This window comes from Bison bison, unplaced genomic scaffold (genome assembly GCF_000754665.1).
Source record: "Bison bison bison isolate TAMUID 2011002044 unplaced genomic scaffold, Bison_UMD1.0 scf7180017864458, whole genome shotgun sequence".
NCBI lineage: Eukaryota > Metazoa > Chordata > Mammalia > Artiodactyla > Bovidae > Bison > Bison bison.
This window is the reverse complement of record NW_011495020.1, coordinates 5,778,361-5,805,689: the sequence shown is the minus strand read 5'-3', so window position 1 is coordinate 5,805,689 and position 27,329 is coordinate 5,778,361. Positions and strand designations below refer to the sequence as shown.

Here is a 27,329-nt window from a genome sequence, read left to right as displayed (position 1 = left end):
CCGGGCCGCACTGAGACAGTTGGCAGAGTCGTGTGGTCAGGGCCGGGGGAGGACCAGTCGCCGGCGGTAGACGCCGGCCCGCCCTGTCTCACGTCCTCCGTTGGTCACTTCCCGCATGCTGCAGGCTCCTCCCTGAGCCGCGGCGGCGAGGCGTGGGGGGCGCGTCCGGGAACGGCTCGGGGTCGAAGCTTCCAGTCACCCGCACTTCCTCCTGAGACGCCGGTGCGCGGCCGTCTCGGCGGGCGGGATGGCGGCGGCGGCCCGGGGTAGCGGCCGCGCATCTGCGCCCGGGCTGTTTCTGGTCTTGCTGGTCCTTTGCTGTGGGCCCCGGCGGGGTCCGGGCCGTACCCGACGAAGCCCTCAGCCACCGGAACAAGGAACCGCCAGCGCCTGCCCAGCAGCTGCAGCCGCAGCCCGCGGCCGTGCAGGGCCCCGAGCCGGCCCGGGTCGAGGTAAGCGGGACGGGCCCGGGAGGGCGAGGCTGCAGAGCCGGCGGCGCCGGGTACCAGGCTTGCCGCTGCCGGAGCGCCGCCCTCGACTCAGGCTGCCGGCGCGGGGAGGGGACCTCGGCCCCGGCTTCCCGGGGTGGAAGACCGGGGAGTGTGCCCTTCCCGGGTGGGCGCTGGCCTCGCCCGGCTCCTTATGGGGGAGGGGAGAGCAGAGCTGGGAGCCCACTGTAAACCTTTAGTTCGGGAGGATGCAGATGCTGCTGAGGAACGGGGCGTCTTGTTGATCAGATGGATCCTAGAGAGCTGGAAATACTCATCCCAAGTAAAAAGTTTTTAACGGAGGGCAGCTGGAAGGCTTTTCGTATTCTCTGAGAATAATAACATCTGTCATTTCATTGTTGAAACAGCTTATCCCGAACTGTTGACCAAATTCAGTTCTGCACAACTTGTGATTTTTGCCAAATATATGTGGATAAGGAAGGGTGACTGTTAAAAACGTGCTCTGGCTTGCAGTAAGTAACCCTGAGGAATGCAGAGGAATAGTCTGTCTTTGTATGCAAGCAGTGTGGGATGCCAAAGACTAAATTTATAAGTGTACCAGAATCTTGCATTTTGGCCTTCACTAAGTAGATATTAACATCTTAATTTATGTTAATATAATCACTTAGTGACTAGTGTTCAAAATCTCAGTAGCATTTTTATATTTAATCCCACTCTGGGTCCTGGGCTTTCTCCTCATTTCCAGTTTGGATTTCTGAACTCAGATCCTCTGTAGTCTTTTCTAGTAGAGGACATGGGCACTCAACCATCACATTTCCACCCCAGGCTACCTCCAGCCTGTCCTCACCTAACTTATCTTCCTACCATTGAATTGCATTTTACTTCTCAGAAATCTTCAGTGAGTTGCCTGGCTTGCTGATTTCAGTCCAGCCTCTTCAGCAGGATATTCAGGTTTCTTGGTAATCTGACTGCAGTCAACCCCTCCAGGCTTTTTAGCCCCACTCCCAGTCACCACTGTACTCACATCCAAGGCCTGCCATGTGCTCTGTTGCTTTCCAACAAAGACCTATAAGTAAAAGGGGATTAGTGAGCTTGAAGCCCACTGCCCAGAACCTTTCCCACTTTTCAAGAAGCAGCAGGTTATCTCCTCTCTGAAGACTTCCCTGAAATTTCTGACTTAGAATGATTTCTCTCTCCTGCCTGTGACTCCTGGGTCCAGCTGACCCAGCTTGCCATGTCCATTTCCGAAATGGAACTGAAATGCTGATTCATGAAACTCATTCTTAATGTTCATCTTTTAGATTTCTGTCATTTCACTCTTTATCAGAAGTTTATTTTAAAGCAATAAGTATTTTGGGTTATGTTATTTTCCAGGTCTTAAATTAAAGTTTTGGTCATATAGTGATTTTTAAGATACAAATAGTGGTAGGTATGCCGCTTGATACCCTTTTAGACAGCTGGGAGAAGTATAGCTGTGTAAAAAAAAAAGGCAAGAGTGTCCAGTGACCATATTCAAGTGTCCTAAGAATCCTGTCTTTAAAACTGGGGGTTTGGAGGGAACGGACAGGCACAATATAATTTGTGTTTTTACTATTTTGGTATATTCTTGGTGGTTCTTCTTAGACACTAGGAAATTTTTCTGTATTTTAGTAGAATCTAATTATTTTGTTTTTAATTGTATTTTCATGTAACTTTTTGTTTTGGCTCAAGTGTTTTTTTTTTTCCCCTCTTGTATTACAGTATGTTGGAAGAGTTTTTTTTTCCCCACATATTTTCTAAACTATGTAATGTAAGTATCATTTGCTTTTTTTTGTCCACTTGGTAGAAGTAAGATATGATCAGAGTTAAGTTTAATAGCCATGTAGCAAGGACTCAGCATCACCGAATATCAAAAAGTTTCAACTGTTTTGCTTTGCAGCTACCTGCAGCAGATCTTTTTAAAGTGTAGGATACATCAATATATGTTTTCATGCCACTATATTAGTTTCCTCTTTTGAAAACGGAGAGGAAGAAAAAAAATCTCCTTTATTAGGGAGCTTTCAAATGTAAGGTGTATTGTAAAAATGTAGTTGTATCTTACAGGGTGCTTTGAAGCAAGATTACTGAACTTCTAATAGGATTTTCTACATTGGATTTTTTTTTCTCTCTCTATAATGAGGTAAAAAAAAAGTTGAGGGAGTTTACTCTGAACTTACAGTTAAAAATAAACCCCATTTCACAAACCCATGAAAAAAGCACTGTTGCTCACTGGGATCCTTTGATTTATGCAGTTTACCTCTAGTGACATACTCAGTTTTTTTCTTATTCCTTTCCTGTCAGAGTATGAACTCCAAGAAGCATTAAGTCCCTTTAGGTCAGGGAGTTCAGATAGATTTAACAGAGGTAATTTGCAATTTGCTGTGTATTCTGGAAGACTAAGGAAGGATTGCTCTGGTTGTAAAGCTCTGTTGATAAATCCGCAGAAGCCTACCACTTGACCCAGAACAAATTCTCTGTACTGTGTTTCTACTTTACTATTTCTTGCCATTTCTTTTATGTAGTATCTTTTATCACAAAGGCCTTTCAGACAAAATTTTAAACTTTTTTCTGTTTTCATTAAGTTTCAGTCCTGCTCCATCCAATCCAAACTCCCAGTTCTAACCTCTTTACAGCTAAGACGGAAGCCATCAGGCATGAAGACCCTTGTCTTACTCATTGTTAATTCAGAATGAAGTGATCTGATGTTACTGCATTTATTATGTTGGTGTTCTACTATCAGAGCAGTTAATTTTTAAAAAATTAATGAAACAATACATTTCAAATGTGAAAATTTATAAACACATTGCAAAACCGTAACATTTATAAAAGCAAACATAAACATTCATTAAGATAAAAATGTAATTGTTAAATATATTATTCTAATATGAATTAACAGTAAATTCATAAAAAATATTTAAAAAGCTAAGCCATCCACAAATAAAAAGATGATCATGAATATTTATAATAAAATGTAATTTTATTTATTTTAATGCCATCTTTTAAAACCAAGTTTATCAATGGTGTCGCGGTTTAAGTTATGCATGTATTTTTACACACATTTGTCCAACTTTGGAAAGGTTTTTCTGACTTGATACAATAAAGCAATGGGAAGGAGACAGTTGTAAGCCAGTTTTAAGCGCTTTCCAAAACTCCTTTATCTTCAGATAATCTCACTTCTTGTGTGGTAACTTGTTGAGGGACTTTTGTTTTTGTTTTTGCAGGGACATCAATCTTTTTCTTGGGAGCAGGCTGTAGATTTTGTTTAAAAGAAAGCGTCTTCATCCTCACTAGTTTCATTATGTGTAGATGGAGATTCTGATGCAGCTATCTGTATGAGTTTTAATACATATGTGTTCATTTGAACTCTGGAACTAGAATAGAAATTTTTTCATTGTTAATTGTTATTTTCTTCCTTTTCTTGAAGATAAAGAGAAGAATCTTTAGATATTTAGAATATTTTTATTCTAAAGAATAAAAGGTTATTCTCTAAATGAGGGTGCTTTTTCACAGTTTTGCAATTTCAAACTAATTTTAACTTTAAGTAAAGAAGAGTTTTATTAAGTTTTTTGTCTTTGGTTTTTAATTATAAGTTACTGACCCTACTCTCAGGATGTAAATAATATGGATTTTAGATCCAAATCTGCAAGAATGGTATTTGTACTGAGGAGCAGAATGTATTTCGTTACTTTCGCGCTGTGTAACTGATCAGTGGAATGCCGAAATCAGAATTACAGTCGCTGCCTCTGGCCTTCCTGTACTAATCTAAGTATTGGCTTCTATGCTAGTACTTTCTGCCTTTCTTCTGAAATGGACGTAATTATCACACTTTCCATACCTCCTCTCTCCATGTGCCCGTACTCCTGACCTCTAGCACTTTACTTCCTCCGTAACTTTACTCTCTCCTTTTCTTAGGTTCCTTTTTATCTGCTTACACATTCCCACAGGTTTTGCCTGATTGGACGGGGTGAGGCAAAAGGCAATTGTTTTAACTGCTTGATTGTATTAGTTTCTTTTCTTCAGCTTTATAAATGAAATTTCTAACTAGAGAATTAGCCGCTTTTTCACCTTGCTTTAGTCTTCTGTTATCTGGCATCATCCCATGTCTTTATATTGAAAGTTCATTTTTGAAGGATACCTGTAACCTAATTAATTGCTAAATCCAGGGCTCTTTTTCAATTATTCTTTAACACTGTTAACTCTCTACGTTTTTAAGAGTCCTACTCTACCTCAGTTTGCATGAACTTGAGGAAGTTATTTAACCCTACTGGTTCTCAGTTTCTTCTTTGATGTTAAATTGGGATAACAGCTTTCAGGTTTTTGAGTATCAGATAAAACAGTGTGTATGAAAATCCCCGGCATTTAGCTAGTAGCTCAGTGAAATGATGATTGACCCTAACTTGACCATCTGTGGTGTTCTTCTGCCTGCCTCTCTAAATATCCAAGACAATTTTCTCTTTGTTTCCCTCCTCCACTCCCTTCCCTAAATATAGACATTGTCTGAAGCTCATTTTTTTCAATGTAATTTCTGCCTTTTCCCTTAGAAATCTAGTCTTGCAAAGCTCCAGCTGATAAATTCAGGTTGCCAGCAACCAAATACATACTTTGAGACTATGCTGGCCTAAACTCAGGTGTTTCATTTCTGAAATCTCTTGGATTTCCAAACCTCCTGGAAATCTTTATTTGAAATGCTTTTTATCCTCAAGTCGAACATGTGTGAAACCAGGCCCTTTATTTTTATTCCTCTTTCCCATATACCTTAGAGGAATATGAATAGCATCTTTGATTCTTTGCCTTTTAAAAATTCTGTTATTTTTCTTTCTCATCATGTACAGGATTTTTTCCTTTATTTTGTCTTCAACATGAGTCTTGTGCAGTAGACCTCCTAATTAATTGGTTCAGTGGCTGGTATTCTTTACTTTCTGTCCTGATCTGTTAGTCACAGTGCCTTAATTACATTTGTGTCTTCTACTCAAAAACTTTAAAAGGCTTCTGCCTTGCCTCTAAGCTGGTCCATAAACATACAGGCTTTTCAGTGTGGGCCCAGTTTATCTTTCTTATCTTACTCCAGTCATTCATCTGATGGTTTACTCCCTGTTCTCAGAATAAAGCCTGTTTTCTTTCAAATTGTCAGTCCAGGGAAGGAGGTTGATGTACCTCATGCATTTTCAAGTTGTCTGCTCCATGAGTGACTAGCACACATCCTGCTGAGACTTTCCAGCAGCTTTATGAAATGAACCTCAGAATTGATTCCTCGGTATTGGTAAAAGGTTGGCCCGTAGGGTTCGACTCCTCCACACTTCTGGGTAGTGTAGTGAATAAGGGTGTGCAGAACGGTTACTTTCTGGTTGGATCTGCCTGAAGCCAGTTACAGCTTGCAGAATTGATCATCCATGGCTGGGGTAAGAGATTGGGTCAAGTGATTTTTGAAGTGGTGCACAATAGGTGTCTTTAATCATGAGCATAGTGAAAAATCCAAAAGGTACAGAAGAATGTAGAATGAAAAGTGTGTCTCCTTTTGTATTCTAGCTCAGGGGTCAGCAAACTAGTTTACCACTGATTGCCTCTTTTTGTAAGTAACGTTTTATTAGAATAGAGCTAGGCCATTCATTGGAGAAGGAAATGGCAACCCACTCCAGTGTTCTTGCTTGGAGAATCCCAGGGACGAGGGAGCCTGGTGGGCTGCCGTCTATGGGGTCTCACAGAGTCGGACACAACTGAAGCGACTTAGCAGCAGCAGGCCATTCATTTAAGTATTACCTATGGCTGATCTCAGACCCTAGCACCAATTGGGTAATTACCAAAGAAACTTTATGGCCCAAGAGGTTAAATATTTGGCCCTTTAAGAGAAAGTTTGCCCACACCTGTTCTAGTCATCCTGGTTCCTTCCCTGGCCACTGTTACTGTTTCCTGAGATTTCTTAAGCATTAGCAACTGTGTGTATGCTTTATAAACCTGCCTGACTCTCCACCCCATAACATAATACAGTGACCACATACATAGAACATACTTTTTTCAACTTAAAAATGTCTTAGTGATTTTTTTTCTTATTAGTGTATATGAAACATTCTTATTTTTAGCCCATAATATTCCAGTAAATGCAGCTACCATTTATTAACCAGTTCCCTGTGTATGGGCATTTAGTTATTTTGTCTCTTTTAACTGTTACAAATGATAACAATATGTTTATACTTGTTTCTAAAGTTTAACTTCCTGAGTGTTCCTGTCTCAAACTGTTTCAGTCATGTACTTGCCATGACTCATTGCCCACAGCATGCCTTCAGTTTGAGGAGAGTGGGATCCTTAGGGGCTGGAGTTGCTGGGGTAGGCATTGCTCAAGAGGTTCCACAGAAATTGGATCTTGAGGAATCTAGATAAATAGGAGGATAATAAGACGGTAGGAAGGGAAATAGGACTGCATGATAGAAAGCTTGTGGTTACCAAAAACTGGTACTCTTGAACTGCACTGTTCAATACTACAGTTGTGAGCCATGTGACTGTTCTTAAGCACTTGAAAAGATGTGGCAGGTCCGAATTGAGAGGTGCATGAGATGTGTGCAGTGAGTAGATACACACTGGCATTGGAAGATTTGATTAAAAAAAGAGGGTTAAATATCTCATTAGTCATTTGAAAAATATTCCTAGAGTAGTATTTTGGGTCTATTGGGTTAAATAAAATAATACTAAAAATAATTTTATCTGTTTTTATTTTTTAATATCTGGCTAACCACTGGACTGCTAAAGAATTCTCTAGAAATTAAAAAATTACAGTATGTGGCTTGCATTATTTACTGTTGGACAGTGTTGCTCTGGCTCATCCTTCACTAGGAAATATAAGATTCATTTTGGGAATCAGTATGTGATTACATGGGACATGTTGTATAGTTACCAGAATTAAGTATTTGTATTTTATGTTGTAGGCTTAAGAAGGTCATGATGAAATTAGTTTTGGGATGATTTAACTGGTCAAGTTTGTGGTGTGCTGTAATAACTAACTGCAACTGTTTACTGTGTATTAGGCACCGTTCTCAGGGCTTTATGTGTATTCATTTAATCCTAACAACAGCCTTATCAATCTATGACAGATACCCCTCATCATAGGGATGTAACTTGAATCACAGGGAGGTAAACTTACTGGCCCAAGGTCATACAGTAACTAGTAATGTCTTGGCTGTGAACGCTGACAATCTGACTCCAGAGCCCATGTATTAAACCATTACATTCTGCCCCTCTGAAGATGAACTAGGAAAAGAAGCTAGTCCCTGCACATAGTAATTACTTGGGTAATTGACAACAGATGAATGAATAGTAACATCATTTTATGCATTTATTAACATTTTAAGTTTTTAAATCCTCTATCTTCATAGTGGGCTTCCCAGGTGGCCCAGTGGTAAAGAATTCGCCTGCCAATGCAGGAGCTGCCCAAGATGGAGATTCCATTTCTGGGTCGGGAAGATCCCCTGGAGGAGGAAATGACAGCCACTCCGTATTCTTGTTTGGAAGATTCCATGGATATGGGAGCCTGGTGGGTTACAGTCCATGGGGTCGCAAACAGACACAATTGAGTGTACACACACACACACACACACACACACACACACACCACCCCCCCACCCCTCATAATACCCTGGTACTTTTGTTTTAAATTCTTAATCACACCATGGTTGGTGGCTGTTTAACACTAATTTGGGCTGTCCAGAACCAGCTCAATATATAACAAAAACTATAAGTTGATTTTTTTTTTTATGCTCTGTATATAGATTTCAAGAATATATAGTTTTTGTTTTGCTGTTGTTGAGTCACCGAGTTGTTTCTGATTCTTTGTGACCCCATGTACTGCAGCATGCCAGGCTTCCTTGTCCTTTACTATCTCCCTGAGTTTGCTCACACATGAGTTTGCTCATGTCCATTAAATCGATGATACCATCCAACCATCTTATCCTTTGTCGTCCCCTTCTCCTCCTGCCTTCAGTCTTTCCCAGCAGCAGGGTCTTTTCCAATGAGTTGGCTCTTCACATCAGGTGTCCAAAGTATTGGTAGCTTCAACTTAAGCTTCTAATGATTATTCAAGGTTAATTTCTTTTAGGATTGACTGGTTTGATCTCCTTGCTTTCCAAGGGACTCTTAAAGAGTCTTCTCCAACACCACAGTTCACAAGCATCAGTTTTTGTTTTGCTTTGTGCTTAAAAGGCAAGTTTTATTTTATCCTCATAATTTCATAGAGGAATGGAGAGGCTAAGTAACGTGGCCTCTGTTTTATAGCTGGGAAACAAAAAACTATGAGAATATGTGTTTTGATCACTATTGTGTTTGTTTTTAAAAGTAAACATTTTCTGTTTGAAATTGGTTGTAAATGGTATATATTTATTCCTAAAATATTTTCTTGGATTTCAGGTCCTAAATATTTTGAAACAAGATTTTTTCATACAAAAAGTATTTCCAAGAGGAAAATTTTGCATTAGTGAAAACTGAATGAAAATGCATATTTTTTTTTTTATCATGTTTAATTCTCTCAGGGTATTTAAATAGAAAGGAAACTCATTTTCAAAAGAAAACCAGCATAGTTGGAATTAAAATAATGACGGAGAGAAAGCTAGAATAAATGGTACTTGGTTAATCATGAGCTGGCCTTCCACGGCTGCCCTTTCAATTTAGCCCTAACGCCAAATATTTTCTGCATTGTTAAATTTCCCAAATCTTTACCTTAGAGGTCTAGTCTGAGGAGTGCTTTAATAAGGTTTTCTGACCCTTATCGTGGACTTAGGGAGTCAGGTTTATGTCATATGGGCTTCCCAGGTAGCTCTGGGGTAAAGAATCGGCCTATCAGTGTAGGAGACTCTAGTGTCATCCCTGGGTCGGGAAGGCCCCTGGAGGAGGAAATGGCAACCCACTCCCAATATTCTTGCCTGAAAAATCCCACGGACTGAGGACCCTGGCAGGCTGCAATCCATGGGGTCACAGAGAGTCGGACATGACTAAGAATGCACTCAGGCTAGCTGTCCATTTCAACCTCTGGAAACCCCCATGAGGCAGAACTCTTTTCTCTGTGTTAAGCTATATATAACCTGCCACCTGTAACTTTTTACTTCTATCTCTTGGGCCCACAGAGACTTTCATATAGACTTTCTCAGTTATTGGAACATTAGGCACCCAGTCCTTATGTGATTGTTTTACAGCCTGAGTTAGCAAACCTTTTTTTTGGTCATGGGCCAGATAATAAATATTTTAGGTTTGGCCACGTATTTGTAGGCTCCCTTAGGGTCTCTGTTGCCTAATGTTCCTTTCCTACTTCTCTCCAACCCTCTCCCTCCCTCCTTCCCTTTTTCTTTTTTTGCAATCCCATAAAAAATGAAAAAATAATTTTCAGCTGAATCTACTCTTACCAGTAGCTTGCCAGCTCCTGGTTTTAGACTCTCTTCTGTCTGAGGTTGCCTTCAGAGGGTGGTGGTGCCTTAAAATGTGGTGCCTCAGAGCCAGTACAGAACTTTGGGGAAGGACTGTGAGGCACAGAAGATGGACTTGTCATTAACTCTTTAAAGTGCTTGGTGCTTTTTTTGGAACTTTGTCACATTTTCAACTCAAAATGGCCTTAACAGCAACAAAGACTCAGCTTATCTTCTTTATTAGGCCGCGTTACAGCCTAGGGTATTGGTGTAGGACCATCCATATATCCAGCGATATTAGATCTCAGCTTAGCTAGAGCCAGCTCTTCCTCTAGTCTACTGAGAGCTTTCGGATCCTGCTTTGTTCTCTTAAGTGTCCATGAAATTTCTCTCAGCTTCCTGTTACTTGAAAGTTTGATAAGGATGCCTTGGGTCTTACACCTAAATTATGAACAAAGATTTGAATGAGGCATAGCGAAGAGCTCAATTCACATGCATTTAGAAAATAGGGTAATTTTAATGTGTGGCTAGAGCTGGTCTCTTTTCTTTTTCTAAATTGTTTTGTAGACTTGTGCTTGGATTTCCATTTTAGCAACCATCAATCAGAGGTTGCTGTCATCACTAAGCAGTGGTTAGACAGTAAATGAGTCTAATGACTACAATAGAAAAACAATCTTAATTCACCTACAAGTTAAATAATTTAAAATAATGCTATTATTTTATTTTATTTTATTATTATTATTATTTTTAAAAAAACAGCTAATATGTATTTTCTAATTTCAGAAAGGATTTACACCAGCTGCTCCAGTTCATACCAATAAAGACGATCCAGCTACCCAAACTAATTTGGGATTTATCCATGCATTTGTGGCTGCCATATCAGTCATCATTGTATCTGAACTGGGTGATAAGACATTTTTTATAGCAGCCATCATGGCAATGCGCTATAACCGTTTGACAGTATTGGCTGGTGCTATGCTTGCCTTGGGCCTAATGACGTGTTTATCAGGTGAGTGCTTTTTCCCCTTGATGAGTCTGTTGCGTTTGAGAGAAAGTGTGGCCGCACTGAGGGCCCCCTAGTGGCTGAGCACACATGCTCGTGACAGCATTGAGTCCCTGGGTCGTTCCAACAGTTAGGTTGGAATTTGGTTCATGTTCCAGACCTTAGGAAACAGAAAATGTTTTCAGTACAAAAATTCCTAAAAACCATATTGCACTTTTAAAATTAAATTTTTAGCTATTCACAATCAAGATACATGCTCCTCATTTTTTTTTAGATTCTTTTCCCGTTTAGTCCATTTCAGAGTATTAAGTAGAGTTTCCTGCGCTGTGCAGCAGGTTACTGTTAGTCACCTGTTTTACATACAGCAGTGTGTATATGTCAGTCCCATTTTCCCAGTTCATCTCTTGCCACCCAGCCTCCCCCTGCCCTTATTCCCTGGTAACCCATAAGCTTGATTTCCATATCCATGACTCTACTTCTGTTTTGTAAATAAGTTCATTTGTACCCCTACCCTTTTTTTATTTTTTTAGATTCCACGTGTAATCTGTGGGCTTCCCTGGTAGCACAGACGGCACAGAATCTGCCTGCAATGCAGGAGACCTGAGTTCGATCCCGGGGTCAGGAAGATCCCACGGAGAAGGGAGTCGCAACCCACTCTAGGCAAGAAACCTAGAGAATTCTCATGGATAGACCGTGGGGTTGCAAAGAGTCAGACACGGCTGGCTGACTTTCACTCACTCACTCACTATAAGCGATGTCATGTAATATTTGTCTTTCTGTGTCCTACTGACTTTACTAAGTATGACAAGCTCTAGTTCTATCCATATTGCTGCAAATAGCATTATTTTGTTCTTTTTTTTCTTTTTTACTGCTGAGTAACATTCTATTGTGTGTATGTACCACATCTTCTGTACCTATCCCTCTGTTGATAGACATTTATATTGCTTCCCTGTCCTGGCTGTCGTGTGCTGCAGTCACCATTTGGGTGCATGTATCTTTTTGAGGTACGGTTTTCTCTGGGTATATGCCCAGCTGGGTCATGTGGTAGTTCTGTTTTTAGTTTTTCAAGGAAACTCCATATAATTCTCCATAGTGGCTGTACCAGTTGATATTCCCACCAACAGTGTAGGAGGGTTCCCTTTTCTTCACACCTTCTCCAGCATTTATTACTTATAGACTTCCTGATGATGGCTGTTCTGACCGGTGTGAGGTAATACCTCACTGTAGTTTTGATTTGCATTTCGCTAATACTTAGTGATGATGAGCATCTTTTCATGTGCTTTTTGCCCATTTGTATATCTTTAGAGAAATGTGTATTTAGGTCTTCCATTTTTTGATTGGGTTATTTAGTTTTTAAATAATGAGCTGCTGGAGCTGTTTGTATATTTTGGAGATTAATCCCTTGTCAGTTGCTTTGTTTACACATATTTTCTCCCATTCGAGGATTGTCTCTTGTTTATGGTTTCCTTTTGCTGTGCTAAAGCTTTTAAGTTTAATTAGATACTATTTGTTTATTTTTGTTTTTATTTTAATTACTATAGGAAGTGAATCAAAAAGATCTTTCTGAGATTTATGTCAAAGAATCTTCTGCCTACGTTTTCCTCTCAGAGTTTTATAGTGCCCGGTCTTATATTTAGGGCTTTTAATCCATTTTGAGTTCATTTTTGTGTCTAGTGTTTAGGGAGTGTTCTAATTTCATTCTTTTACACATAGCTGTCCAGTGTTCCCAGCATCACTTACCGAAGATACATACTCCTCATTTATTCACTAATGCTAATATCCAAATGGAAAAAATAGTAAAATTATATATTTGATTCAAAGTACTCATTATAATATGTTTAAAAAGACAGATTTTAACAAGCACATGTAATATGAATTTAAATATTGTGTAATAAGTGTTAAAACACTTATAAGACAAACATTTTAAAAAAACAACTAACAATTTTACCCACTATACCAAAAATTAGATCTTTGAAACTCCTTGAACTTAAGATGAAAAGTGAGAGGGCTTAAGTAGTTTTTCAAAATGGTTTTAGAGATATGCAAGGAAGAGGTTTGAAGACCGCCAATAAAGCTTATTCCTTTAGCTAGTCCAGGTGAAAGGAGCTGTCAGTACCTTGATCCTTGCTTTCGCTATGGATATTTTTGCTTTCTTTTTGTCTTTTTAAGTCCAGATAAATTTATTTATATCTGATATCTAAGAAGTAGGACTCAGGCCACCACGGAGAAATGCGTGTTTCCTGTTGGTGGACATTTGGTGATCAAATAATGAGGTATCATGTTCAGTGTATTGTGTACTATTAAGCTATTCTTAGCCATTATTAGTAAAGGAATGAAACATTCTTAGAGTCCCAGTTTGCGTTACTATTTGAGTTACTATTATATAGGCTTCAATTAAAAAAAAAAATTAAGACCAAGAGAACGTAAACCTAACACTAAATAATTGAACATAGTTTAGTCTCTGATTCGAAAGCTACCTTGAGCCATGTAGTTGGGTGGAAAAGAACGAGTTTCCCCCTTAGCATCAGACTTGGATTAAAGTTTAATTCTGCCGTGTTTTAACCTAATGACAAGTTACCTAGCCTCTTTGGGCTTCAATTCCCCGTCCATTAACTGGAGATAGTATATAACTGCCTCATGGGGTTGTGGTTTGTATTAAAACGAGCCCTTATATTTCAAGTACTCATTCACCCCTACTCTTTCAGTGTGCAGCAGACTTCTCCTGAAGCACAGTACAGGACAGGCTCCATTACTGGCTGCTGAGATGCTTGTTAAGTCTGTCTTTTTAAACAGAATGAGTATTTTATTGAATTTAAAAATTTACTACTTTTCACATTTGGGTATTAGCATTAGCATTATTCATATTTCACAATAAAAACAACTTTCTCTTCAAAAGCAAATTCTGATTCTAGGAAATAGGATAAGTGGGACAGGTTGTAAATGGTGAAGTCACTTTTTGGAATGAGTTTGAATAATACCAGAGAATTTTATTTTTGAAACTTCCATCTTTAAGGACAACTGAAAGACTGTCCTCTCTCTGCCCATTCCCTCCTCAGAACCTGGCTTCATACATTCTTCCCACTCTGCTTGGGTTTAGCTACTGTCCCTTAGGTCTGAGCAGGGCTAATCTCTTCTGTCCTGACCCTTGGCCTGTCTCCCTCTGACTGCTGGTACTGACAGCTTCTCTCATGTGGACTGTTTGAAGGAACAGGCTGTATCAGTGGTCTTCAAGCCTCTTCCCTGTATATCTCTAAAATCATTTTGAAAGACTGTGTGCCCCCTCTCACTTTTCATCTTAAATTCAAGAAGTTTCAAAGATGTAATTTTTGGTATGTTGAACGTTAAATTGTTATAGTTGGTATTTTTTTATCTTATCAGTGTTCTAACATTTATTATATAGTATTTAAATACATACTACATTTGCAAACTGATGAAGAAAGAAATTCCCAAACGAAAGAAGTCCCTGGTGTCATGCATGTGTAACAGTCTTTCAGGGCAGGTAAACCCTGCTGCGCCGCTCAGATCTGTTTGCCGCACTGTTTTCTCGTCAGCCTTGTCCACACTGAACTGATGCACCCTAGATGGTTGAGTTCAGTGCTGGCGAATTTCAGCAGTCTGTATGTGTGGGGATATTGCTTTCCTTTGTGAAATTTCCAGTTTGACAGTGTTTTTTTCTTGTTAGCATTCCAGATTTGCTCCTAAACTGGCTTGCCTTTGCATCCTGAGCCCTTTCTCTGTGTTCTATTTAGGGGCCTGGAGCTGCTTTTGGAGGGCGCAAGTGGCAGGAAAGGCATGAAATCTGACATCTTGAGCCTGGGGCTGAATCCAGCCTCTACTGCTTGCTCATTATGCAAACTGGAGCAGGTCACGTGGCTGCTGTTTGCTGAGCACCATCTGTGTGCATGACACTTCAGGCCCTCTTTGGGACAAGCCCCTGTCCTGTTACAGATGGACAGAGAGAGGGACATATTATCCATTCGTGGCTCACAGGCAGTGGAGCTGAGATTCTGAGGCAGCTGTGTCTGACTCTGAATCCAAGGGTTTCTGATGGCTTTCTTCAGGATAAGAGGTTCTGCAGCGAGAGGTGGATGAAACCTGGAAGCTACACAGTCGGGGGAGCTATGGGCCCCCAGTCTTTCCTTTGAGAAAAATTTTACTGTCTTCTGTTTGATAAGACTTTATTGGGAAAAGGTTTGAAGCTAAAAAGTCATTGGAAAATAATTATATTTTTACTCCATTATGACTTTCTAAGTTATTTAAGCTCCTGGAGAATCTTTGCTGTAAACTCAGGATAATAATAGCACCATCCTTAAAGAATAGTAAGATTAAATGCAGTAAAACAAGCAAGCCATCTGGTTAGTTCTACACCAGTTAGTTCTCTTCCTCCTTATCATAAAAAGGCTTTGCATCTGGGTATGGCCCAGCTGTGCCCAGGACACAGCCGTTGAACCATTTATTTGGATATTTTCACATTATTTGCAATGCATGCGTAGTTGCTCAGTCATGTCCAACTCTGTGACCCTTTGGGTTTGGACTGTAGCCCACCAGTCTCCTCTGTCCATGGGATTCTCCAGGCAAGAATACTGGAGTGGGCTGCCATTTTGGTTCTCCAGGGGATCTTCTCCAGCCAGGGATCAAACCCGAGTCTCCTGTGTCTCCTGCGTTGCAGGCCGATTCTTTACCTGCTGAGCCATTCAGGGAAGCCCTTAATTACAATAAAAGCTAATTAATTCAATAGATACTTGTTTAGAACCAACTGCTTGCCTAGAAATGTGTTGGGTCTGTGACCAGGGATGCCTGGTGGAAGTAGGGTGGGCTGCTGGGTAATACAGTGGTTCTGAGAGTGTCTCCTCCTGCTACATCCCACCCTGAAGAGAGCTTGATGTCTGAACAGCCTCCATCTGGCATTCTTGTCTTTAGCTTTTTTCAAAATTTCTCACTAAAATTCAGACCCATCAAGAGAGGCAGCTTCTCAGTTTTTGTGAGTTTGTTCCTTGGAAGGAGCGACCATAGAAAACTCAAGGCAGATCTGGAAGAGGGCCTCAAAGGGATGAGCTGGGAGATGGAGCAGCTGTGGGCTTGCTAGGTGGCACTAGTGGTAAAGAACCCACCTGCCAATGCGGGAGACTTGGGTTTGATCCCTGGGTCAGGAAGATCCTCTGGAGAAGGAGATGGCAACCCACTCTAGTATTCTTGCCTCGAGAATCCCATGGACAGCGGAGCCTGGTGGGCTATAATCCATGGGGTTGCAAAGAGTCGGGCACGACTGAGCAACTAAACAAGAGGCAGCTGTAAGGTTACCGTTGATTTTCTTCCTGACTTGACCAGAGTGGGCCTGCGCCAGTTGTCTAGGTCTTGGGTCTGCTTGCCCTGTTCTTTAAAATACACCCAGTGGTGGACTTTGCTGGTGATTCAGTGTTAAAGACTCTGTGCTGCCATTGCAGGGAATGTGGGTTCGATCCCTTGTGAGCGAAGTTCCATATGCTGAGGTGTGGCCAAAAATAAGATACACCCAGTGGAATCTAAATACCATTGGGAGTTTGATCCTTACCTTCACTAACACCATCATTCCTTTAATAATAAATAAACATTTGGAAATTTACATCTTTTCTCTCCTTTAATTCTTATTTTCGTTTACTTTCCTCACAGAATTTTATCCCTATGAAATTTTTTGCTTGAAAGTCTTTTGTGGATCACATTGTCATATTTATCTGTAGCAAAAACATCTTTAAATTGAATTGTAGAACATAGTGAAAATTTCCTTTATTAAGTCTATAAATGTTAAAATTTTTTATCAGTTGAGTTATAGTTATTAGGACAGAGTTGATCAAAATAAAATATCACAAATTTAAGTAAACAGTTTTTAAAAGTTGGAAATGCATCTCGTAATGAGATGATAGAACTGTACTTTTAAAATTGTCCATGGACGATACTTATTGCTAGAATGAAGCTAGGTTTAAAGTCAGTTCTGATCTTTAAAAACAATAGATATAAGATCTATTAGATCTTATAAAAATAGATATAAGATCTATTAAAAACATAGATATAAGGGCTGAGATATTTTATTCATAAAAGTAGACAGGAAGGAATTTTGTTATAGCCTTGTCACTCAGTCCATTGAACTCCTGGGTTATATGCCAAAAATCACATACTAGTCTATCACCAAGTGATTTTAAGTGATTTACCAACTGACAACTTAATAAGGCCTTCTGTCAATTTTGTTAAAAGCAGTTGGATACCATCAAGTATACCAAAAAAAGTTTTTCTAAAATTCATCAAATGACTGTACTGATACATATTAGTCTTTTATTTAGAGGTCCTTTGTTTAACTGGATATATTTAGAAGGAAGTAGTTGAGAAAATTGAAATATTTTTAATTTCAGTGTACTTTTATCAATAAGGGATTTTAAAGTTGTGTTATATCACATGTTTAATGGGGCCTTGGAGCTACAGATTTAGCTCATTCAATTTATGAAAAATGTCTGTCACACTGCCTAATTGCTATGACAATTGGTCCATAGTAAACCATCTAAGTCAGGCGTATTTTGTATCAGAAAACATTTACTTGGTTTTTTAACTTAATAAACATGATATATATGTCCCATGGCAGCTGTCTGTTTAGAATTCTGATTCTAAAATGGCTGGCTGGTGGGACTGGGCCTGGAAGCACAGCTAGGCTTGGGCTGCATGGGGAAGTAAGCCACTGAGATTTAGTATCTTTGTGATGCTCTCTTTGTTATAGCAAGACTCTGCCTTAGGGAAAAGCATGCCCCTGGTTGGGGGAATGAAAGAAGCACAATTTCTAAGTAAAAATTATTCCCACTGAAGCCAAAATACTCTTATTTCTCATCCATGGCCATTGTTTCCGGTGCCTGTCATGCTATTATTTCAATGCCATGACATTAGAAACTTGTGTAAGACAGGGAAGACCCGAAGCCCTATCTCTGGGTTATGATGCCTTGACTAGGTGTATCAGTATTTCAGACCCTCTCTTTGGTGCCCTAGGATATCTTTTTATGCTGTGAGAAAGGCACTGTAGGAAGCTGGGTGAAAGGCATCTTGGTAGAGGGGCAGAGGGCAGCTGTGAAGGGATGTGGGCATGGAGGACCCGCAACTCCTCAGCTACAGGCAAGAGGAGTTTTAAGTGAATGTGCCTGTGGAAGTTGAACTTATGGAAATAGATCTCACAAACTTCATCTTCCACAAACTGGAAAGTCTTTGTGTTTCAAAGCCTTCAGTCATCAGCTTTCCTTATTACAGAGTTCAGTTTTCATTTTAATGAGCCCCTCACACCACATTCATGGGCATTCTCATCTTTTTATTCTCTTGGTTTCTAAGACACTCCCTGCTTCTAGTTACATTCTTATCTCTGGGAAAAAAAAAGGTACCGTAAATATTGACATTCCGCATAGTTTTTAACCCTTGGCCCACTTAGTCCCCCCTCAACTAATATTCTTGTGCCACATGTTTTCAGTTTAATTACTTGTAAGTCAGTGATTTTTGACTTGATGCAAACCATTTGCTTAAAGAGAAATAACCTCTCATTGTTCGCAGAACCAAAGTACTCGGGTGTCTGAGGAAAGGCTTCCAAAGAGGAGATAGAGGGACAGTAACCAGGGGAAGAAGAACAATGTTATAGTGCCAGATAGGTTTTTGCTCTCTGTGGAGATGTCAAGGCAGAAATCATGGGATTGTGTCAGTAAGTAGTTCTTTTAGATTATCTGAAGATAAAAGGAAAACTAAATTGAGGAGATTTAAAAGATTTGCTGCATTTCTTTCTAAGATTTTAAAAACCATTTATGGAAAATATTTTAAATTTACAAAGTTGCAAAATAAGATAGTCGGATACCCATATACCTTTTATCCAGAATCACCTGTTAACATTTTTACCACATTTGCTTTAGCATTTGTGACCTCTCTCTTTATATCTCTATGTATCTCTAGGTGTACAATATGTGTATATACGCACATTTTATATATCTATAGAGAAAGTATATATACACAGTATACATCTTTATAGACATAGATTGATACATTAATCTTATCCATATTTTAATTTTGTCAGTTGATCTGATAATAGTGTCTATCCTTCTGTAGAGGATCTAGTCTAGGTCAGATAGTGCATTTAGTTCTCTTTAGTTTTTAATCTGAGATGTTTCTATAGGCTTTTCTTACGTGTTTTATAATACTTTTTTGAAACTACATCCCCCTCCCCCTTTAATGGGCAGCTCCTCATCTTGCCTTTGTGTGGTTTTTGCCTCGTGACTAGATTGGGGTTACGCATTCTTGACTAGAACCCTGCAGAGCCGACGGTGCCCCTCTGAAGAGTGTCACACCTGGAAGCATGTGGCGTCCACTTGTCCCTCACTGATGATCTCCTAGTAAAGGGTACACTGTCTTCATCCTCCCTCACAGTTAATTTGTAATCTTTTGGGAGACACTTTAAGACAGTACACATACCCTACTCCCCATTGTTTAGCATCAATTGATGGCTCTCACATGATCTGAACTCTGCCTCGATGCTTGCAAAATACTGGCTAATTCCAAAACCCCATCCACATTTACCAGTGAGCCCTGATATGCTATTCCAAGAAAGAACTCTCCCCATTCACATTGGTTTGTCTGTTTATTATTAATATAAACTGATGAACTCCTTTTTTTCAGTGGTTTATAATTAATTACTTAACTATATTGTTCCTTAAATTAACAAGAGGGCAGCTGGAAACCCCTCCAGGCTGATGACTCCTGTGTCCTTGTGACATGCTATTTTTTGTTTTTGTTCTTCCTTCCTTTCTAATATAACAAGATAGTGTGGGTTCATCTTATACCTACTTTGCCCAGTACTGGAATTAGCAATTTCTCTGAAGAGCCTTTTAGTGGGAAGCACATTAGAAACCAAGATCTGAGTGCAAAGTTGGTTCATTGTTACTAAGACATTTGGGCCTTTTCAGTGGACAGAACTAGAAAATATGTCTGTATTGTGTATTTGTTGGGGGAGGGCAATATTGATATGCACAGAAGCATAGGTTCACATTTCTGAACATGATTTTAAAGGTTTTCATTTTGTAATACAATGAATCAGGGAATGGTTCACCTATGCAGTTACATATCTGATTAGGCAGTTTTATAAGTGTTGTGCCCATTTTAGAAAAAGAGCTGGTGAAGTGAAGAGTAATTGTATTTATTATATATATGGAAATGCCCTCTGGCCCTGCCATAGTTTTTAATTACTAACTTCATATTATCAACGTGAATGTGTTTCACAGTTAGGGTTTGGATTCTTGATATAGTTCCAGGTGTAGTTTTTTGTGTAACTTATACAGTTATCCCTCTCTACTTTAATGAGAGGAAAGAATAATACTGAATAAGGTTGAGTCTGTTATGTATATATGTGTGTATGTGTATATATATATATGGAATTGTTTTCCTTCGTAAAGTATATTTATTTTAAATAGTTGCAAAGAAGCATAGTTTCAATCATGCCACATGAGAATCTTGTCATGATTCTTCACGATAGAGGTTTGTAACTTAGATCTGTGATGAAGAAATACCACGTAGGACAGTCGTATAGCTTCCAGGTTATAAGATCATGAGATGTGTAGCGTACATCAAAGTTACTCTCCTAACTAAAGTACTGTGCCCTGCATGACCTGTGGCAAGCCAGCCTCTGGCGGAAGGTGTCTGAAGAGGAGATGATTATCTTTAGATCTCACGAGAGATCTGTGTGGAACCTCTGCCACCTTCAGCTGCACCACTGATTTCTTGCTAAGCTGTGATAGATAGGTCATTGGTTAGACCTAAGGGCTCAATATTAGTGGAGAGAAAGAAGTAGAATTTAAGGTTCTTACCTGTTAGCTTCTAATGTGAACCATTTTCCCTTTAAAACAGGGGTAAATGATGACTTCTGAAGTTAGCTGTTTCTTTGGTTGGTGTATAATCTGCTAATTAATCAGACATATCATTGCATTTTCTTGCAGTTTTGTTTGGTTATGCCACCACTGTCATCCCCAGGGTGTATACATACTATGTTTCAACTGCATTATTTGCCATTTTTGGCATTAGAATGCTTCGGGAAGGCTTAAAGATGAGTCCAGATGAAGGTCAAGAGGAACTAGAAGAAGTTCAAGCAGAATTAAAGAAAAAAGATGAAGAAGTAAGTCAGAGTGCTGTTAAAAAGGCACTCAACTATGAAGAGTAAGCACTATATAAAGCTTTTCAGTGGTCGTCCGTATCTGTGACGTGTGTGGGCTACACAGAAATAGCTTCTTTTGTTTGGTTTCCATTCTTACATGTGGCTGTGATAGGACTGGGTGAGTGGAAATCTGGTAGAGAAAGGCTTCAGGGATAAATGTGTAATCAGGTTTCTTAATTAGATTGATTATAAGCTCCTGAAAAACAGGAACTTGTTTATAATTTTCCCTGTTTCTTTCCACAACATCTAGGGTAACAAGTGGTCAATAAATAATGTTTTATTTATTTTGTTGAGAAGAATTGGAAAAATTGAGAATGTTGCATTTGTTGCCATGTGAGACCAGTGGTTCAAAAGATAAGTTGGGATCACATAACTTTAGCTTCTGAGAGCATATTCCCATAGACTTTAAACACTCTTTAAAAGAACGATTAAGCATTTTGGGCTATACTGACTTGGTTTCTGGGGTTAATGTCTTTTTTTTTTTTTTTTTAATTTAGTTTCAACGAACCAAACTCTTAAATGGACCAGGAGATGTTGAAACGGGTACAAGCACAACAATACCTCAGAAAAAGTGGCTGCATTTTATTTCACCCATCTTTGTTCAGGCTCTTACATTAACATTCTTAGCAGAATGGGGTGATCGCTCTCAACTGACTACAATTGTTTTGGCAGCTAGAGAGGTAAGTGGTACTTGGAGACAACTGCTTCTGTATTAAAACTAACATTACTTTGCTCCAGAGGTCACTGGACAGAGTCAAGGTGGGTCAAGGGATGACTTCGTATGCTTGACAATACGTTTTAGATCTAATAACAATGCTAACCTTTAGAACTGACCTTTTCCCAGTTTCTGCAATTAATCAGATTACTCTCTTTTGACTCCTCTTTCAGTTTTGCCAAAATGACGGTGTGGCTGTTGTTATGGCTTAGTTTTTTTTTTTTCTTTTTCTTTTCTCAGAACCTTCCTTTATATATTTGTTGAGAACATAAACTGGTATATTATTATTAAAGGCCAGTTTGGCAAATGCCTAAAGCATTAAAAGTAGGTGTCTCTGGTTTCTTCCATTCCTTGTGCTAAAAAAATAATTTGAGTGTTGCAAAGGTTACTTAGAAAATTTGTCTTAGCCCTAGGTTACTCAGTCCTAAGATACTAAGGCAGAGGAGATCTCAGATCATCTTGTCCTAGCCTTTTCTTTATGGATCAATTCCTGAGGCCCAGAGAGGTGGCTTGTCACTAGGACAGAAGCCAGCTGGCAGTTGGTAGCAAGGACAAGGACTAGAGCCAAGACTAGGCTCTTCTGCTCTGTCTTGTTCAGCGCTGTCAGGTGCCACTCTGTAAAAATAGCTTTTTAAAGAAAATGTTAAATCCTTATTTTTTCTGAAGGGACTAGTAAAGTTTACATGAGGGTCTCTTGTTCACACGGATTAAGATCTGCTGAGGAGACAGTTGTGGGACAGAAATGCTGCTACTTTTCAGCTCTTGTTGATCCTAACTGATGCTATTTATGATTTTATATCTATCTATTGTTCTTAGTCAGATGGTAAGATTTTAGATAGCAAGCTTGATTTGAATTTGTTTTTAACTCTTAGGAGGTATCTACCATAAAACAATGAGTTGCTCAGCATAGGCTGCAGTTCAGAATATAAAACAAGAATTGAAAGGCCAGGGCTAAAATAGTTAAAGCTGGACAGTTTTGTCAAAGAAGCCTCAAAAATGCTGTATTTTTGGGAGAAAATAGGGAACTCAATTTTTCGTTTGAGTCCTATGTTTAAAAATAAACTTTCTTTTTAAATGTCATTTTAATGGCTTTGTCCTATATTTTTCTTGATTTGTAGCCTTTTTTTACTGGCATTCAGATTGCCAGAACTGGGACTTGAAAGTAAGTGACCATTTCGTGGTGGTGGTGGTGGTTCTGCCATGTGAGCTATCATGGCAGAATTGTTGCTTTTTTCTTAATACTGTCACCTAAGTGGCACAGAGTAACTTGGGACAGGCTCAGCATTCCCTGGGTTCCTGTGGCCCACTGCTTGCCTGCCAGCAGTGCAGCGTATGCTTCCTGGGGTCGAGTCTCTTGCCACGTGAGCACATTACTGCAGCATCTGCTTCCTGGGTGGTTTCGGGCTGAAACAAGCCAACGCATGTAGGGTCCCAGACACAGGGGGCACTGGGCGTTAGCCGCCTTCTACACTCGGCACCACGGGGACAGGTAATGAGCTCTTCAGGGGCACAGATGTACTTGTCTATTTTTGTTACTTTAATATTCTTAATTTGGGGGGGGTAACTTTTTTGTATAATCCATGCTGTAGTCTAATTCACTCCATTTTAGACTAAACTTCATTTCTATTTCCAGTAGAATTCAGCATCCCCACTTTGAATTTCACAGAATCCTCTAGTGTCCTTTGAGATGTTGATAGGTACTAAACAACAAAGAAAAAGGTTGAGGAAAAAGGTTCCAGGGTCCAGTAAATTTGGCAAACACTATAACGTTTTTCGTTTTGAAGATGGAATATACAAAATAACAAAGACTGAAAAATTCTGTATTAAAGGAACCATTTTATTTAATCCAGTGATTTTTCAGGTGTCATTTTAAAATAGAATGAAATCATCATCTATTAGTTTTACAGGGTGTGACGCACAGAATCTGCGGAACGCAGTCCCACTCTTCCGTTCCGCGTGAACACATGTCCAGTTGTCTCCATTTCCCCAGTTCGCGCACACACTGCCCACCCCAGCAAATGGGCCTGCTTCCTACTTCACGGAGGAAAGCAGAAGTCATTTCTTCATTCGCACCCATCACAGTGGTAGTGCTCTCCCGCCTGTTCGGGTCTCCGCCCTCTATGCTCCCACCTAAAGCTTAGAATCTTTGCCTTTCTTCCAGGCCAATCTTGTTAGCATTTTAGCATGCACGAGTTTTTCTCACCTAAAAAAGTTCTACCCCCTTAACTCTGCTTCTCTTCGAAATATAAAGCTTCTTCGTGCCCTACTTCCCTCAGCCTTGGAGAGCTTGGCTGTGATGGGAACAGGAGTTGGCTCTACTTCCTTGCTTACTAAACACACTGGACTCCACAGTTTCTGACTCAGCGGTGTTTTAAGTTCACTGCAGCCACAGATGGGTCCTGCCGTGGTCTTGTTGGGAGGCTACTTGCTTGGTCACCTCTTCAGTCTCCCCTGGGCTGCTCTTCTGCTGTCATCCTTCAGTGCTGCCTTCCTCATGACTGTATCGTCAACAGCTTCCGCCCTTCTCTCCTGCGATTATTATTTTCGGTCCTATCGCTTCTTCTCCAGTGAACCCAAATGATTCTTGAACTTCTTTACTTTACTTTTAACTTCTGTTGGCATCCACACATGGTTTCTCCATTTTCCTTTATTCCTCTACCTGTTTTACTCACCTTGGTATGACTACAATTCATCTAGAGAATTATGGGTAAGGAACTTGAGTGTCTGATTTTTTTCATACCTGTCATTTGTCATTAAGATATATCAGTCATGTTTCAGTTTCTCTCAAATCTATCTGCTTTTCTCTGCCTGGGCTCCCATGCCAATACAGGCCAGCATTCTCTTCCCAGGGCTACTGGAGGAATTTCTCAGTTGATCACTTGCTTTTGTCTTCTTTCCCTCCAGTTCACTTTAGACTTAACTTTTAAAGCACAACCTGTCATATCACTCCCCAGTTAGAAACCAGTCAGTGTCTTAAAAAGTCTAAACTTGAGGCTTCATGACACCCCCCCTCCTACCATGATGGACTCCTTGCTTGCGACACTGGTTCTCTCTAGAAACACACGGGTGTTCCAGGGCTGTCTCCTGCTGCTGGCCTGCTGCCAAGTCAGGTGATCCAGCTTGTCCTTCAGCGCTGTCTTTTCTGGAAAACTTTCACTGGTCTCCCAGTCTGAGTGCCTCCAGTCTGCTATGGTGGCAGTTGTGTACTGAATGATACCGTGTCCTGGTGCTTTAGCTCAGCAGAGGTTGAGAGGCAGGGTCTCTTCTTAGGAAGCATCGTCAGACAACACTGTAAAGGCTGGCATAGTTTCTTAGAGTATCAAATACTGCCTGAGGGAAGAGGTGCCCAGGCTGTCTCCTTAGCACTCGAGTGAAATATTGCATGTGAGATAGGTTCAGCAACTGCTGAGAGACTGGATTAGGTTTTTTTGATCTTGCACATTGAATTTATTTTCCTTTTATCTCTAGTCTTAGGTATAATTGGAACATATTCCTTCAAGCAGCCATTACCCGTTTTATAAATAACACACCTGAATTTGTCAAACTTTTTTCTGCTTTGGTGTTGTTACTGTCCTCTTTTCATGGCTGGAAAGTAGTCGTGTTTCTCAGGTGGCAGTTTCCAGCTTGGCTTTAGATTAACGCTGCCCTTGTTTCTAGGATCCCTATGGTGTAGCAGTGGGGGGAACAGTGGGACACTGCCTCTGCACTGGCCTGGCAGTCATCGGAGGAAGAATGATAGCACAGAAAATCTCCGTCAGAACTGGTCAGTCTTTTATTTTTTTAACTAGAAAATACCATTTAACTTTTAGAATCACTGAGGTTAGAAAAAGAGTGTGTGTCTTCGAAAGTAAACTATGTCTTTGTTACGATAATCAGAAGTCCAGCATATTGGTTCTGCTATTGCAAACATGGGCCGTTTTTCACATGTGTAGATGTTAGTAAAACATAAAGTCACATCAAAGCATTACTGGATTCATAGTAGCTTTTTGTCAACATTTAAGTCAATGAAACAATTATGTGGACATTTGAGAACTTTTAAGCTTTGAAAACATACAGAATTGGGAATCGTAGGTGGAGATTATATTTACTGATTCAGCTGAAAATTTCCTATGTAGCTGATCTTAAAAATGGAATAGAAATAGTCTCTTTGCTTGTTCAGAAGTTGTTGAAAATTTTTATAATTGTTTTTAATTGGAGTATAATTGCTTTGCAGTATTGTTTCTGCTGTACAAAAGTGAATCAGCTATATGTATACATGTATCCCCTCCCTTTTGAGCCTTTCCACCCCTTCAACCCCCATAACTGGCTTTTAAGATGAGTTATAGTTCTATTGTTGCTTATCAGCACTGTCTGAATTTAATATAATTGTTTTTAAAACAGTGCTGGAAAATAAACTGATTCTTAACTGTTTAGAGTTGGGCACGTTAAGTATTTTACTGTGGAAATGAGGTTGAAGTATTTCTAATTTTTTTTTAATGTTAGTTTGCTAGAAGAATAGGCAACATCATGGCTTAGAGGAATTTGCCTTTAACTTTTTTCTGTTCTCTTACAGTGACAATCATAGGAGGCATCGTATTTTTGGCGTTTGCATTTTCTGCACTATTTATAAGTCCCGATTCTGGTTTTTAATGTGCTATTGTTCATTTGTATTTAGTTTAAGATAGGTAACTTTATGTACATAGTGTATATTACAACTAAAAGTGATGGAAAATACTGTATTTTGTAGTACTGATTTGTGAGTTTGACCCACTTAATGGAAGTATTATGTCCAAAAGAAATAATCACTGATTCTATTTGCAAAATGGAGTTTTAAAAGAAACCGGATATTTGTGTGAATTTTTCCTTTTCTCCAGCATAATTATGTTAACATAAGGTCTCCGTTTTTATTTTATTGGCTTTTTCTTTTTGGCTGGGGGTGAGGTGGGGGTAGTATTATGTAGAGAACTGTTGTTCAGGGGGGTCTGCCACTTGATTTTTTTTCAGCACTGACTGACCCCTTTGTAAAGAATATAAATTTTCTCCTGGATAACCAGGGTGTTTTAAGATGTTTATCCTAAAATTCTTCCTGGGGGAAAGAATTAATTAATTTCTATCTTTTAAAACATTTTCCTGAGCCAGTAAGCAGTAGTTTAATCAGAAGTCTTTTCAAAATTTGTCTTTTAAGAGCAAGAGAAAGGTATTGCTGTTATTAACATGACAACTGTTTGCCAGGTCCTTTCTTCCTCTTTTTTAATTGGGTAGGAAACCCAATACAGTAACAGTCAATATTTGACCATGTGGAATTACCAAATTAAGAGAATACTGTGAGTGTATTCATATTTTTTCTATATTGAATAAACAATGTAACATACAACATAAATAAAAGTGGTATGACCAGTGCTTGTTTTTCCTTGTGTGTTATGCTGGCTCCTAATTTCCTCATTTATCAAAGTCATATTGGTATTTATAAACCAGTTTCTGAAGTTGTCTGTTTTAAACCACTATCTTAGCCTTAACAATCCTAAAGGAAATCAACCCTGAATAGTCACTGGAAGGACTGATGCTGAAGCTCCAATACTTTGGCCACCTGATG

General features: G+C 39.5%; 1 protein-coding gene across 1 annotated transcript; it reads left to right on the top strand.

Moving 5' to 3' along the window:
- On the top strand, positions 1 to 27,136 carry TMEM165 (transmembrane protein 165). Its single transcript, XM_010859687.1, is given in 7 exon segments — positions 1 to 312; positions 314 to 452; positions 10,631 to 10,856; positions 20,828 to 21,003; positions 21,540 to 21,722; positions 25,415 to 25,520; positions 26,310 to 27,136. Coding segments are annotated over 7 exon segments (972 nt in total). The 5' UTR covers positions 1 to 247; the 3' UTR covers positions 26,387 to 27,136.
- The last annotated feature ends 193 nt before the right edge of the window (positions 27,137 to 27,329 follow it).